Source organism: Megalopta genalis, chromosome 15, assembly GCF_051020955.1.
Source record: "Megalopta genalis isolate 19385.01 chromosome 15, iyMegGena1_principal, whole genome shotgun sequence".
NCBI classification, from domain to species: Eukaryota; Metazoa; Arthropoda; class Insecta; order Hymenoptera; family Halictidae; genus Megalopta; species Megalopta genalis.
The window spans coordinates 5,961,739-5,975,189 of record NC_135027.1 but is presented as its reverse complement, the minus strand read 5'-3'; the positions used below and the strand labels follow the sequence as shown (position 1 = coordinate 5,975,189).

General features: G+C 41.9%; 4 protein-coding genes across 4 annotated transcripts; 2 read left to right on the top strand and 2 right to left on the bottom strand.

Annotated features, from left to right (window-relative positions):
* The first annotated feature begins 627 nt into the window (after positions 1-627).
* LOC117219653 (putative methyltransferase-like protein 25) lies at positions 628-2,380 on the top strand. The gene is made up of 4 exons (XM_033468958.2): positions 628-1,338; positions 1,417-1,768; positions 1,844-1,941; positions 2,028-2,380. Exons 1-4 carry the CDS (start codon positions 772-774, stop codon positions 2,259-2,261), a joined length of 1,251 nt encoding a protein of 416 aa, XP_033324849.2. The 5' UTR covers positions 628-771; the 3' UTR covers positions 2,262-2,380.
* On the bottom strand, positions 2,193-3,864 carry LOC117219654 (uncharacterized). Its single transcript, XM_033468959.2, has 3 exons — positions 3,428-3,864; positions 2,639-3,349; positions 2,193-2,564 (listed from the first exon to the last, which is right to left on the bottom strand). Exons 1-3 carry the CDS (start codon positions 3,485-3,487, stop codon positions 2,406-2,408), a joined length of 930 nt encoding a protein of 309 aa, XP_033324850.2. The 5' UTR covers positions 3,488-3,864; the 3' UTR covers positions 2,193-2,405.
* A 163-nt stretch (positions 3,865-4,027) lies between these two features.
* Positions 4,028-9,506, top strand: LOC117219652 (uncharacterized). Its single transcript, XM_033468957.2, has 10 exons — positions 4,028-4,508; positions 4,981-5,100; positions 5,163-5,464; positions 5,749-6,079; positions 6,157-6,747; positions 7,816-8,188; positions 8,257-8,561; positions 8,634-8,834; positions 8,906-9,131; positions 9,212-9,506. The coding sequence occupies exons 2-10, from the start codon at positions 5,023-5,025 to the stop codon at positions 9,376-9,378; spliced, it is 2,574 nt and encodes an 857-aa protein (XP_033324848.2). The 5' UTR covers positions 4,028-4,508; positions 4,981-5,022; the 3' UTR covers positions 9,379-9,506.
* Positions 9,465-13,155, bottom strand: LOC117219647 (uncharacterized). Its single transcript, XM_033468952.2, has 3 exons — positions 11,532-13,155; positions 11,330-11,455; positions 9,465-11,265 (listed from the first exon to the last, which is right to left on the bottom strand). The coding sequence occupies exons 1-3, from the start codon at positions 11,682-11,684 to the stop codon at positions 9,517-9,519; spliced, it is 2,028 nt and encodes a 675-aa protein (XP_033324843.2). The 5' UTR covers positions 11,685-13,155; the 3' UTR covers positions 9,465-9,516.
* Positions 13,156-13,451: the final 296 nt, after the last annotated feature.

Sequence of the window (13,451 nt, the reverse complement as noted above, 5' to 3'; positions counted from 1 at the left end):
AAGCTTTTCTTCACAGGACAAAATTCTACCCAATGGCCATGGTGCCCTTGACTATTGGCAAACATGTCTCGTACGATCTCTAATATGGTGGATCAATGTTTTGTGAGCACACGTATGCTGGATGCTGGACCAGTATTGCTGATTGTGCAATTCAATATAATTTAGTCCTAATGTTTAATCATAACCTAAAATAATTTTACCTGTACTGTGTAAAATTATTGAATGTGGTGAGTAAATAAATTTGTTAAATTACAATATATTGATAAATCGAAATATAATCATGAACAATTTGATTGCAGTTATTTTCAGTATGCATATATATTTACTTCCAGGTACAATAAGTATGTCTAATGAGAATGACATTGATATAAATAATGAATTTGAAAATTTATTATTTGCCGAAGAAAATGCTCAAAACATTGGTTATGAAGAAGGTTACAAGACTGGTAAACAGCAATTGATAAAAGGATTTCATTTAGGTTACCACAGAGCAAGTTTAATAGGTGCACAGTTGGGATACTATTGTGGTGTTTTGGAGCAATATTTAAATTCGGACAAATCCAAATCACAGAAAGCAGTTTTTATTGCAAAGCAACTTCTTCGAGATATTTATAATTTCCCATCATTCAATAGTGAAACTGTGAACTTGATGGAAAGCTTAGATAATATCAAGTTCAAATATGCCAAATTTTGTGCAATAACGAAGACGTGTTCTTCATATCCAGAAACAGACAAACTTGAATTTTAATGTAAAAGGAAAACATTATCATTATGTATGATAAACGTTTTGAAGAAATTTTAGATTTTATAAATCTGTATGATAAATTAATAAATTGTCATATAGTTGATTTCATTACGGATAATTTGTGGAAAATGTGTTTGCCAGATGGATTGAGATTAGAGTTAGAAAATGACGATATTGAATGCATCCACTGGATAGAAGATGACAGACATCCTATCCTTAATCAATTTATTAAACTATCCAGGTCTCTTTCTCTACAATCTTGTTCTATAGAAATAAATTCAATGGATCTTGCAAATGTATTACCGATCATCTACAACTTAAATAAATGTAAATACAAAGATGTTAAATCTGAATTTATGAATGCCAAAAAATCACATGAAGTTGAATGTCTTGGAAATATTGTGGGAGCAGTAGCAGCATCAACTAGAAGTTTAGTAATAGATGCCGGTGCTGGCAAAGCATATTTGTCGACATTCTTAGCTGAAAATCATAATGTTCCTGTCCTTGCAATAGATTCTTCGCAATCGTGTTGCAAAGGAGCAGTTTGTAGGCAAAGGAAATTAAAGAAAAGAACAAAGTATTCTCAGAATTTGGTATCTATGATACTTTATTATACGTTACTTAAGTTTCCATTTAATTATGAAATCCAAACGTAATATAGTTCATTTTAGGTCCAATACATAGTCGACGAAATAGACGAAAACACAAACTACATAAAAATGATAAATGAAAATTTTCAAGAATGGAAATTAAATAAAAACCTTATATTAACTGGCTTGCATGCTTGTGGCTCTCTTACTCATTCGATTATTAAAACTTTTCTAGCCACAAAAGATATTCATCTTTTGTGCATTGTGCCTTGTTGTTATCATTTAACAAACGAAACGTTAAACAGAACAATTAATTTTTCTAAAAATGCTAGAATGTTAGCCCAACAATCCATTGAAAGAAGCACTAATAGTAAGACCGTATCTTCGTCGTTGTTTTACAGAGCAGTCTTACAAGTGATACTACATTCCATAGGTATAACATTGTATTTTCATTCCATTGACAATTTCAGCTTTTAGTAAAACGTTTATTTTTCATTTGGTTTATTAGGTGTTCATAATGCTAGAGTAGGTCGTGGCGGACCCTTACACGATTTTCCAACTTATGCCTTGTGGGCATTTTCAAGAATTGGAGTAGACCCAGAGAAGGTACAACTTCTATGTATAATACGGCAACTGGAAAGAAATATTTATGTTGGTTAAACAAATTGTTTAAGTTCCTTTAATTCATACAGATACCACCTGTTGAAACGTTGGAAAACATTTATCAGTTACACAAGGATTTGTCTAAACGATTCTATGCTTTTCAAATGTTACGAATACATACAGGTCTTGTATTGGAAGCAGCTATTATGCTTGATAGAATATTGTTTTTACAGAAAAGTAATTTATGCTCCAAACTTGCTATATTACGTTTATTTGATCCGATTTTATCGCCTCGACATTATGGTATCTTTGCAATTAAATAATACAAAAGGATATACTATTGACGAAAAAGAATTGTTTCATACACGGTATGATTTCTCAAATGTTGTACAAATTAATTGAGTAAATAATTACGGAAATACAAAAACGTTGTGATACACAATACATTTTTTATGGATTCGATAAAATCATGTGTCACTGATTTCAGTAGATTGGAGGTAGTCCTTAACAGAAGTAAATCCTTCCTCTTGTGCTATGGGAGCTAAGATGCCTGTTGGAGGTAGACCACTTCTTGTCCTGCATATACTGCAATTACATAAGTCTCTGCACGGTGGACAAGCCCAATTCTAAAAGTATATAACACCAACGTTATCATGAAAATTTAAATCAAAGTGGAAACAGCAGAAAAAAGACTGCTTACAGGGTCTTTTAATGCATCCAGTGCACTTTCACCATATCGTCCCCTCAAACAAGGTCCACAAAATTGTCCTCTAATTCCAATACATACTCCTGATCGACAAACTGTCTTTGTATCTAAGGTCTTCTGTCGACACTGATGACAACAAGTTCCTTTAATTTTACAATATTGTTTCCCACTACTCTTTTCTGCTATATTATTCAACATGTGTACTGTAATTTCATCAACGGATGGTATGCTATCTGGATCGTAAGGTGCCTTAAATACTTTATAACCTTTCCTTCTCGGTCTATATACGTCATCGTCATCATGTTCATCGTAATCATCATCAGTATTGTTATCGTCGCTATCATCATTGCTGCCGTTTTGTTCGTTTTCTTGATCGACGTCGCATACTCCCATTTTCATAAGATCGAGCGAGCGTTGAAACGGCTTTGCCCATGGGAATAAAACCTGCAATTTAGGCCTGTTTTTTCTAGGCTCATCTGAATCATCTTTAGTTTTAGTTTTAGATCGACTTCTGGTGTTGTATCTTTTACGGAATTCAAGACGAACATTGTTAACTTTGAAATTATCGTCAGCGATGGCACTAGAGATAGTTCTGCGTCTCTTTTTCGGCGGTTCGTTTTCCAAATTTTCCGTGTCATTGTACTTTGATTTTAATTCTTTCAACTCGTTCGATTGAGATTTTAGATCTTTAAAGAACTCGGCAAACTGTAACGTTTGAAATGAGCAACAATATGAAAAGGCATACAGGTTAGAAATTAAAATGGAAAACTTGAGAATACTTACGACAGCGTTTCTTTCGGCTATATTCTTCTCTCGAAGACTATCGTAATCGTCCTCGCTCATGTTAAAATTATCGGTTAAATGCAAGTTTTGTACGAAGACCGGAGTAGAATCGTTCAAACTTAAACGTTTAAACAAATACCAACATTACCAACTAATACTGATGGCGAACTGACCGTTCGAGTATTATTGCGGCTTTGCCGGTGTAGAGTGCGCGATGCGTCACATCATGGCGAATTGAACAGGAAATTTTGGCGGGTAAAACTGTCATGAACAGGCACGCAGCAAGTAAATACGTATCCGTCGTAGATTAACGACGTGTAATTTAAAGTACTCTCGTTCTATGTAGAGATCATACAGGTACTGTACGGATACAAGGATCTAGCAATGAAACAGCAGCGAATTACATTTTGATTGCGACGATTCTTCGTTACATATACCTACGGTTGCATTATCTTTTAATAATTCTCCTTACTTCGTGCTCTATAACAAGAATATGACGTGTTTCGGTTACAACTTAGTTATGCACTTACAGATAAGATAGGAGCCACGGTATCTTATTAGCTTAGTATTCTCGATCTTATCTATAAGAGACCGATCAGGCGATCGAAACTTTTGACAATGATAAAAGAAAATCAATTTTGTCAATGATTTATCCAGAGAAATACGTATATTCGATTACTGTACAATTGTTTTACAGCATCGGCGATGCATGCGGGGAACGTTGTTAAATAGAAATGACTGCTGGAGAAGTCTTATCGCGGTTTACTTTCAAATGCAAACAGTTTTAGGACTGAAATAGTTGGGCCCGATTTGTTTTCGATATCGTTCGTCTTCTTATCATCGATTCAGAGTATTTGTGACGAGACTGTACACTTTGAAGAGGATTGAGCAAAGAGCGCATGAAACGTTTATTCGACTTTCGGTATTTCGTATTCCTTACTCCGCATTCTACATTCGAATTCTCCTCGACTCGTACCTTGCATCTGTATCTGCTCGACTTGGTGCACGGTCATAGTCGCCACACGAGCGTGTAAGACTCGGAAGAAAGGATAATCATTTAGCATCGTGACGATCCACAAAGGTAAGTACCTTACTACCGTACAATAATTTTAAAAAACGTTACGTTGTTTCGCCGCGGTGATAACGACATGTTCATACGATGTTAATACGATGAACGTCAATGTTCTCGTTGATAATGTTGCGTGTCTCTTTACTTTCTTTTCGATTAAAAGTGCATCTTACAGAATGATAGAATTTTATCAAGTGGTCGTAAACGACACCCACAATGGTTTCGAATGCGATTCAGCTAGAACCATTGATCTATTAGTTCGTAAATTTTGGAAGAGAACCGTTCGATAGTAAGCAAGTCAGAAATAAATGTTTCTTTGGTGAAAGTTAGGCTCGGTCAGCTAGAACCGTGCGTTAGATAAACATGCGTTCGATATGACCTCTCATACAGTATGAATCGATGTTCTATCAATTCTGCAACGATATCAGGAGCATTATCGACACGTCAAACGACGGAAAAGTTACTTTACATACGAATGTTACAGATCGATATACCGTTACGCACAAGATAGATTTAGGACTCAACAATGGAATCATTGGCTAAAAACATACTTGGTAGAACGAGTGTAATATCGGGAAGCAAACTGTTGAATTTGTTCCGTCAGGTAAGGAAAATTGGGGCACATAAGCACATATCGAAAAGTAAACGTTAAATTTTTGTTCGTAGAGCGAGCAAAACCGAACGCTCACGTCTCAACAAGTTTTCGACCGAGAATCCAAATACGGTGCTCACAATTACCATCCCCTTCCCGTGGCCTTGTGCAAAGCCGAGGGAGTTTTCATGTGGGACATGGAAGGCAAACGGTACTATGACTTTCTGAGCGCTTACTCCGCCGTGAACCAGGGCCATTGTCATCCAAGAATATACAAGGTCCTCGCGGAACAAGCAAAAGTTTTGACTCTGACTTCGAGGGCCTTCTATTCCGATGCGTTGGGTGAATTCGAAGAGTTTGTTACGAAACTTTTCGGGTAAGCAATAATTTACAACATCGATTCGACATTACTAGACTGCGGATCTTTATGCAAAATAAAAACTGTCTGCATCACTTACAAGATATCCGAGCCAAGAGCAATTTCTTCTCTTTCTTAAATAATTTTGATAAGTTGAAATCAATGCATCAACATTCGTATTGCCTCTTAATCTTTTCACTATTTTATATTTCACCTATCAATTTGTACTATAAACGCATAAAATCCGCACTCTACACATTTCACATATATTTCATCGTATAAACGAAGATCGTTCTTTCCAGATATGACAAATGGCTACCAATGAACACCGGAGTGGAAGGTGGCGAGACCGCGTGCAAACTGGCGCGAAGATGGGGTTACAGCAGCAAGGGAATACCACAATACGAAGCAAAAATCGTGTTTGCCGAAGGCAACTTTTGGGGGAGGACAATGAGCGCACTTTCTTCGAGTACAGATCCGACTAGCTTCAGTGGGTTCGGTCCTTTTATGCCCGGATTCGAGCTGGTCCCGTACGACGATCTCGCCGCGCTCGAACAAAAATTGGCTGATCCGAACGTTTGCGCGTTCATGGTGGAGCCTATACAAGGAGAGGCTGGAGTGGTCGTACCAAAGGTAGCAAACCCGAATCTGTAACCGATGATTTTCAAAGTCGAATGAAAATTAAAAAAATATAATTTTCTCAATTCAAGGACGGTTATTTGAAAGGTGTCAGGGAGCTGTGCACCAAGCACAACGTTTTGTGGATAGCGGACGAGGTACAGACTGGACTAGCGAGAACGGGAAAGCGTTTGGCTGTAGACCATGAAAACGTTATGCCGGATATTTTGATCCTTGGCAAAGCACTGTCCGGTGGTTTCTACCCGGTTTCCGGCGTGTTGGCCAACGACTCGGTGATGTTAACGATCAAGCCAGGCGAGCACGGGTCGACCTATGGCGGCAATCCTTTAGGATGTAGGGTCGCTCTGGAAGCGCTTCGCGTGCTCGAAGAGGAGAAGTTGGCGGAGAACGCTGAGAAGCTCGGCGAAATCCTCAGGACCGAGCTTCGAAAGCTACCGAATGACATTGTCACGCTGGTCAGAGGGAAGGGGCTTCTAAACGCTATCGTGATCAACGAAAAGATCGACGCCATGGGAATCTGCTTGAAAATGAGAGACGCGGGTTTGCTGGCGAAACCAACGCATGGACACATCATTCGGCTGGCTCCGCCGTTGGTTATCACAGAGGCTCAGACGCGGGAATGCGCCGAGATCATTTCGAAAACTATAATACAATGCGCAAACTAACCCTCGATTATTTGTAATCCGCGCGACCCTGATGCGCGATTCACGGATATTGTAAATATAAGCAGAACAAAATGCACTGGTGTTGTGATAATACTGGAGGCCGTTGTGAACAAAATATCACGAGTCACATTCGACGGCACATTGTTATCTGGTTACTATGTCCTCTAGGGTGGAAGAAAAATTGCTCGCCGGTTATTAATAGTTTAACGCGATATAATTCTGTATTCTTTGATCGATGTTTATTCCGACGCTTGTCGGACGGCTGACATCGACACAAATATGTATAATGTCGTGATATCGCGTTTGAAGATTGAAGTGACAAACGGTACGGCTCATATGACCACAAAGCAACTACATATGTACTTGTTCTTGGCTCGCTGATCGGCTGTATTCGTTTGCGCATCGGTAATATCGACATGGACACGTGTAATCGATTTCATGCTATCGGGCATTAACAGTAAGAACGGTTGATAAGCGATAAGAACCCGACGATCTCTCTCACAGCGGATGTTTATAACACCGTTTCATTTTTACAATCTTCGTGATCGATCTTGCTTTTGTTACTACAATACTAGCATTGTCCCGATCGGAAATGCTGTTTCGAAATGTTTGTATTCTAAATATCTTAATCACGCGATAATGAACCGCAAATGGGCCGTTGATTCGACGATGCCCTAAAAACCGTATGCATATCTGTATCGGTTTATTCCATCTTACGAGTGTCTGCAACCTTTCGGATTAGTATATTATTTGCTGTTTTTCGTTTGCCCGCCACGGCGACGCCGCAATAAAAGGCGTCTTCGCACACGTCATTATCAGACATGAAATCTTTCGTTGTGTCGAAGGAATTTATTCGAAATCCTTTCCCCGTATCAATCGTGTACATAAACATTCCGTGTAAATAAGCAATATACCTTCCCTACTCTTCCTCTCCGAGATCCGTATAAATGTAAGATCGATTACAAACTCGCGAACAGTTTTCATTGTCCCAGCCGCAGAGTGACACTGTCCTTTTTCTCGCCGCCTCCGCAGTTCTTCGCCACTTTCATCGTAAATTGAAAAATGCATCCGGCAGGGTCGAGAATTCTCTCAAGAATGCCCAAGGAGTTGGGCTTGAAAAGATTCATAGGCTCGCAAGAGCTGATCGATCGAGACAACAAGTACGGCGGCAGACATTTCAAGCCCCTTCCGGTGGTCCTTGCGAAAGGGGAGGGCGCTCATTTGTGGGACGTTGACGGGAAGCGTTATCTGGATTTTTTGGCAGGATTCTCGACCGTTAATCAGGGCCACTGCCATCCGCGTTTAGTCAAAGTGATGCGAGAGCAGGCGGGGAACTTGACGCACACTTCCAGAGCATTTTATTCGGAGCCTCACGGCGAACTGGGAGAATATCTGACGAAGCTTTTAGGCTGGGACAAATTTTTACCCATGAATACCGGTATAGAAATAAAAGTGCTTAGTCGAGGGGAAAGAAAGAGCCGATCCTCGAATGTGTTATCGTTGCAGGCGTCGAAGCCGGTGACACCGCCGTCAAGGTTGCAAGACGTTGGGGATACAGGATCAAAAAGATACCAACGAACCAAGCGACCGTCGTCTTCGCCAACAGCAATTTCTGGGGGCGTTCGATCGCGGCACTGTCGGCTTCCACCGATCCAAATTGTTACACCGATTTCGGGCCCTACGTGCCCCGATTCGACAAAATACCGTACAACGATCTCGTCGCACTCGAACAAAAGTTTAAGCAAGACCCAACGGTTTGCGCATTCATGATGGAGCCGATTCAAGGTGAAGCAGGAGTCGTGATACCGAGCGTAAGTTAATCTCATCTATATCGGTGGATAGTCGCGACGATTCCTACGGGGTTGGTTCGTTCGCTTTTCCAGGATGGTTACCTGAAAGGGGTACGAGACCTGTGCACCAAATACAACGTTCTGTGGATCGCCGACGAGGTTCAGACTGGTTTATGCAGAACGGGAAAACGGCTGGCCGTGGACCACGAGAATCAAAGACCGGACATTCTGGTTTTAGGAAAGGCACTGTCCGGAGGATTTTATCCCGTTTCCGGAATTTTGGCGGACGAACAGGTAACAATCAATTGCTTGTTCTCAACGCGTACCCGCACAGTCTATTAAATATTATCTATTATCTTGGCCAGATAATAAACTGCCTGGAAACCGGATCGCATGGTAGCACTTTCGGCGGCAGTCCGCTCGGAAACAAAGTTGCTTTGGAGGCGGTGAGAGTCTTGGAGGAAGAGAATCTCGCCGAAAACGCGAGGAAACTCGGCGAGATTGTCCGACAGGAGCTACAGAAATTGCCAAAAGACGTAGCGACGGAATTTCGCGGACGTGGATTGCTGGCAGGACTGGTGATCAAGAAAGGTATTTTACCGATTGCAGCCGATGATCGTGGGAGGAATTCATTCGCATGATAACGTTCCGATCCTGTGCTACTGTTTTAGAATTCGCCGAGGGTTGGGATATCTGTTTAAAACTGAAGGAAGCAGGACTGTTGACCAGGCCGACGCACGGACAAATAATAAGGATATCCCCGCCGCTCGTCATCACGGAAGAACAACTCAGGGAAGGGTTGCGTATCTTGACCACAGTGCTCGACAACTACAGATGAATGCAACATTAGCGGAAATCGCAGAGAGAAAACGATAGAGGACTACGCAGACCGGCTATATACATATACATATAAATATACATATGTACACGTGAAATATAAATTTAATAATAAATACAAAAATTTTACGCGTGCGCGTTAGGTATGTGATTCGTGCGACTCGTGTCTCTTCAAGTGCCTCGTTAGGCTAAATGCCTGTGAAAACAGCTGATTGCAACGATGACATTTGTACGTTTTGGTACCGTTGTGCAAATTCAAATGTCTTTTCAAGTGATTGATCAGCTTAAATCGCTTTCCGCACAACCGACATTGATGCTGCCTCAGAGATGCGTGCGAAGCCGCGTGATTCTTCAAGTGACTCGACTGAGAGAAGCGTTTCCCGCAGGTGTTGCACTCGAAAGGCTTTACTTTGGTATGAATTCTCAGATGCTCGACGAGATTGCCCTTCTGCACGAAACTCTTGCCGCAGTACTCGCACTTGTGCGATCTCGTCGCCTTGTGCGTTCGCAGATGAATCTTCAAGTTGTACCGTTGACTGAACCTCTTGTCACATATCTCGCATTGCACCAAACCCTTGCCGGTGTGCAACCTTTCGTGGGCCCTTAAATTCTTTAGCATGCGAAATTTTTTCCGACAAGCCGCGCATTCGAATATTTTCCTCTGGTCGGCGGTAATGGTCATTGCCGTCGTGGTCATGGTTGCAGTCGTGGTCGCGGTTACCGTCGTTGTTGCTTTGACAGACATCTGCTCGTGGGTTTTCAAATGGTCCCGCAGGTACGAGGGATACGCAAATATTTTTTCGCACATTTTGCACTTGTGCACGTTGGTCTTAGTGTGCAGTCGAACGTGAGCGTTCAATTTGCTTTTGCTCGAGTACGCCTTGTCGCAGCTCTGACATTTGAAGGGTTGCTGACCAGAGTGCGACAGCCGATGAGTCTGTAGTTTCGATTTCTGAGAGAACAATTTCGAGCACGCCTCGCATTTGTACTTCTTTGTTTCTGAGCTGGCCTGTTCAACGCGTTCCTGAATGACGTGTTCCTTGTAATTCAAATCGCTGGAGCACATTTCGTAGCCACCGATGTTTTCCTTGTTGTCGGCACGCTCGAGGTCTTTGGCGAACCTCAAAGCACGGGTGTCGAGCATGTCATTCCCAGAATGATGCATCGACGTGTTTCCGAGTCGCTCGGAGCTTCCCTGCGACGCATGAATTTCCTCCAGATCCATGTTCTCGGGAAAGCCGACACTGTGCACTTGCACCTGGGTGGTTCCGTTTGTCCCAGACTTTTCGTACGACAAGTTCTCGATGGAGTTTTCGACGGAGTTGATGGATCTTTCATAGCTCAAGTTCTGAGGAATTTGATTCGAGTTCTCGCAGATATCTATGTTCTCGTTGTCGCAAGACATATCTATATTCTCTGTGCTATGGGCGATATTATGGCTCATCAACTGCATCCTGTTCGTGAACGTGTGATTGCACAGAGAACAATGCAACGCGCAAGCGGCGCGACTAGAATTCTCGCCATTCGTTGGGATCATTTGTTGGATCATGTTCGATCTAATCAAAGGGGATAGCGGCGGGTTCGACATTGCTTCTCCGGTCAGATTCGAACTGAAATGGCTAAAATTAAAGTTGAGGTAAGAATTTTGAGTTTCTGCTACGCGCATTCGCTGCACGGGGATATTCTCTTGTATAAATGGTAAATGCGATCTACTGTGCGTGCAGAGTTCTTGGTAACTCGCACATGGGATACCACATTCAATACACTTCAACGCTTTGTGAGTGTTGGAGACTGGAACTGGTACCGGAACTGAAACTGGCTGGAAGCTTTGGTTCTGCTGGTACAGTTTGCATCCAGATACTGCAGCATATGCGGCTAAACCAGAAACCTGTGAAACGATAAATGTTTAGCTCGCAGCAACTCTAAAGTGGAATTTTACCACCAAGGAGTACCTTTAGCGCGGCTTGTCTCAATGCTCTGTCAGCGGCCCGGCACTGTTCCCTATAGAGCAGAGCAGACTCGGCTCTGGTAACACAACGATCGCACATCTTTTCCGGAAGGCCATCGCCTTGCCAAACCTGGTGGAACACGCGCAACACGCTCGTTAACAACAAAGATGTAAAAAAACTGAACGGGATCAAGTTGTTTTCTTACGTCTAAACACGACAAAGATCGCAATTTTGCAGCAAGAGAAGAGCCAGCCGGTCCCACGAACAAACAAATCATTTTGTCGCCATCCTCTCTCAAACACGTACGGCACAATTTACTAATATTTTCGCTGTCGATTTCTTTCGTCACGATAAACATTGTAACGTTTCAAACATCGGTTCAACTATATCCGCACCGAGGTACTTGCGCTTTGAGCTTATGCGACTTTCAGGTTATGTATTTGTTTTGACATTTCGAAGCAGCAGAATTTAGCGACACTAAAACACGATTGTGCTGCCTCTTGTGGAGAAAATGAAAGCTTAATTCGAGGTCCGTACAGCGCCAATTTGGAAAGTGTCAAAACGATGAAACTGTTAGCCAAAATCGTCTGTCGGTAATTTGACTAATAGTTTGAGCGTTTTGCTACCGCAATTGGCGTTGTACAAACCTCGAACGGAGCTTCTTTTTTTTCTCCAAAAGAAGCGTCACTATACCAACACAATACAGGGTGCTAAAAACGTTAATTTTGATAGAATTAGGACATAAAAAACTAAAGTAAAGGTACAGAATTGTTCAGGAGAATCAACTGTGTCAATATCGTAAGCAAGAACAAATGACAACATTCCGAAACATAACTGCTTTTTTAACTTTGATTTACTATTTTGGATCAGTTTCTGGGTTCACGGCATTTCCATAGTGCTCCCCGAATTATATTTTCTCCTATCACGGTAATTCTATTCGTCGTGCATTAGTTTCGTCGTCGCATTAACAAAACATTCAATTCAATTAACTAGATTGACTTAATCATGATTACAGAAACATTCACAGCACAGTTGGTAAAATACGAGCGGTTTAACCATAACAAAATCCAGCGCACGTTTAGAATTTGGCGGCCGAAAGCCAACGAGTGCCTCGGAACATTATGAAATTCGACCGGTGGATAGAGGTCGATTAATTTGATTAATTGGACGTGTAAAAAAAGAAGTACGTGCACGCAACGAAATAACGAAATTAATAGTCGCTACTACCAACACACTTTCGTATCTACATGTACATCTGTGTATACGTCCTGCATGCAGGTACATTCTAATTTGTTCGCATCGCGAAACTAGAGGAGAACGAAGGGACGAAAAGCAAATTAGGCGAGCGCATGGTCGACACTAACGAAAATGTAACGAGAACGGGGCCCAATTACGAATCGTAATCACAGATTCCAACGTGGTAATAGTCCAGCTCTGTGTTTGATCGGCGCGATTCTTCGTTTTGGTTAGCCGCGACCGCAACGAGTTATTTTTCCAAACGAATTCGTGTGCTTCGATCTCGCGATGCGACGTCGGAAACCTGCTGGCTGGTTACACCTACTACACCTACTCGCGTCAGTTCAATGCTGTTCGCGAAAAATAGGCGTTAGGGAAAGCGAGACACGACTGATGGTCGCTGTCCTTTGGGAATACGCGAGATAATGGGGTTGCGGGTCGATACACCCGACGTGTGTCCAGCGTTTGCTGTTTAGGCGGAAAACGATCAAAATTGCTGATAAACCGATTTGACGAGACGAGTCGGGGCACGACGATAAGCGGACGAGAGTCGACATCGTTTTCGATCCATTACAATTTCGAGGAAAATCAAATGGGTCGGTCGCCAATTTTTCCGTACAAATTAAAATTCAAACTGATTTTTCCTGCTTGTTTTTTTGATCGTGCATTCGGGTAACGCGGCTGACCCGATAGGGTGAATTGCGCCGTGTTGAATAGCCGCCTGTTGGCGCATCGCGGACCACGGTCTCCACATGCAAATGAAAATAGCTTTGGAACCTACATCGAATGTAATTTACGGCGTCAAACGGAATTATCTGTAGTCAATCGCGGTTCGAATTCGTAGTTAACATCCGAAAAAAATCTATCGTTTCCGGCTCGATCGACTATC

Excerpts from the sequence above, each read along its gene's own strand:
- LOC117219647 (XM_033468952.2), bottom strand. The coding sequence starts at position 11,684 with ATGTTTATCGTGACGAAAGAAATCGACAGCGAAAATATTAGTAAATTG. Across the intron at positions 11,456-11,531 it reads GATCTTTGTCGTGTTTAGAC|GTTTGGCAAGGCGATGGCCT; the intron begins GTAAGAAAACAA and ends GTGTTCCACCAG. Across the intron at positions 11,266-11,329 it reads TGAGACAAGCCGCGCTAAAG|GTTTCTGGTTTAGCCGCATA; the intron begins GTACTCCTTGGT and ends ATCGTTTCACAG.
- LOC117219654 (XM_033468959.2), bottom strand. The coding sequence starts at position 3,487 with ATGAGCGAGGACGATTACGATAGTCTTCGAGAGAAGAATATAGCCGAA. Across the intron at positions 3,350-3,427 it reads TAGCCGAAAGAAACGCTGTC|TTTGCCGAGTTCTTTAAAGA; the intron begins GTAAGTATTCTC and ends CAAACGTTACAG. Across the intron at positions 2,565-2,638 it reads TGGATGCATTAAAAGACCCT|AATTGGGCTTGTCCACCGTG; the intron begins GTAAGCAGTCTT and ends ATATACTTTTAG.
- LOC117219653 (XM_033468958.2), top strand. The coding sequence starts at position 772 with ATGTATGATAAACGTTTTGAAGAAATTTTAGATTTTATAAATCTGTAT. Across the intron at positions 1,339-1,416 it reads CAAAGTATTCTCAGAATTTG|GTCCAATACATAGTCGACGA; the intron begins GTATCTATGATA and ends AGTTCATTTTAG. Across the intron at positions 1,769-1,843 it reads AGTGATACTACATTCCATAG|GTGTTCATAATGCTAGAGTA; the intron begins GTATAACATTGT and ends TTGGTTTATTAG.
- LOC117219652 (XM_033468957.2), top strand. The coding sequence starts at position 5,023 with ATGGAATCATTGGCTAAAAACATACTTGGTAGAACGAGTGTAATATCG. Across the intron at positions 5,101-5,162 it reads TGTTGAATTTGTTCCGTCAG|AGCGAGCAAAACCGAACGCT; the intron begins GTAAGGAAAATT and ends TTTTGTTCGTAG. Across the intron at positions 6,080-6,156 it reads CTGGAGTGGTCGTACCAAAG|GACGGTTATTTGAAAGGTGT; the intron begins GTAGCAAACCCG and ends TCTCAATTCAAG.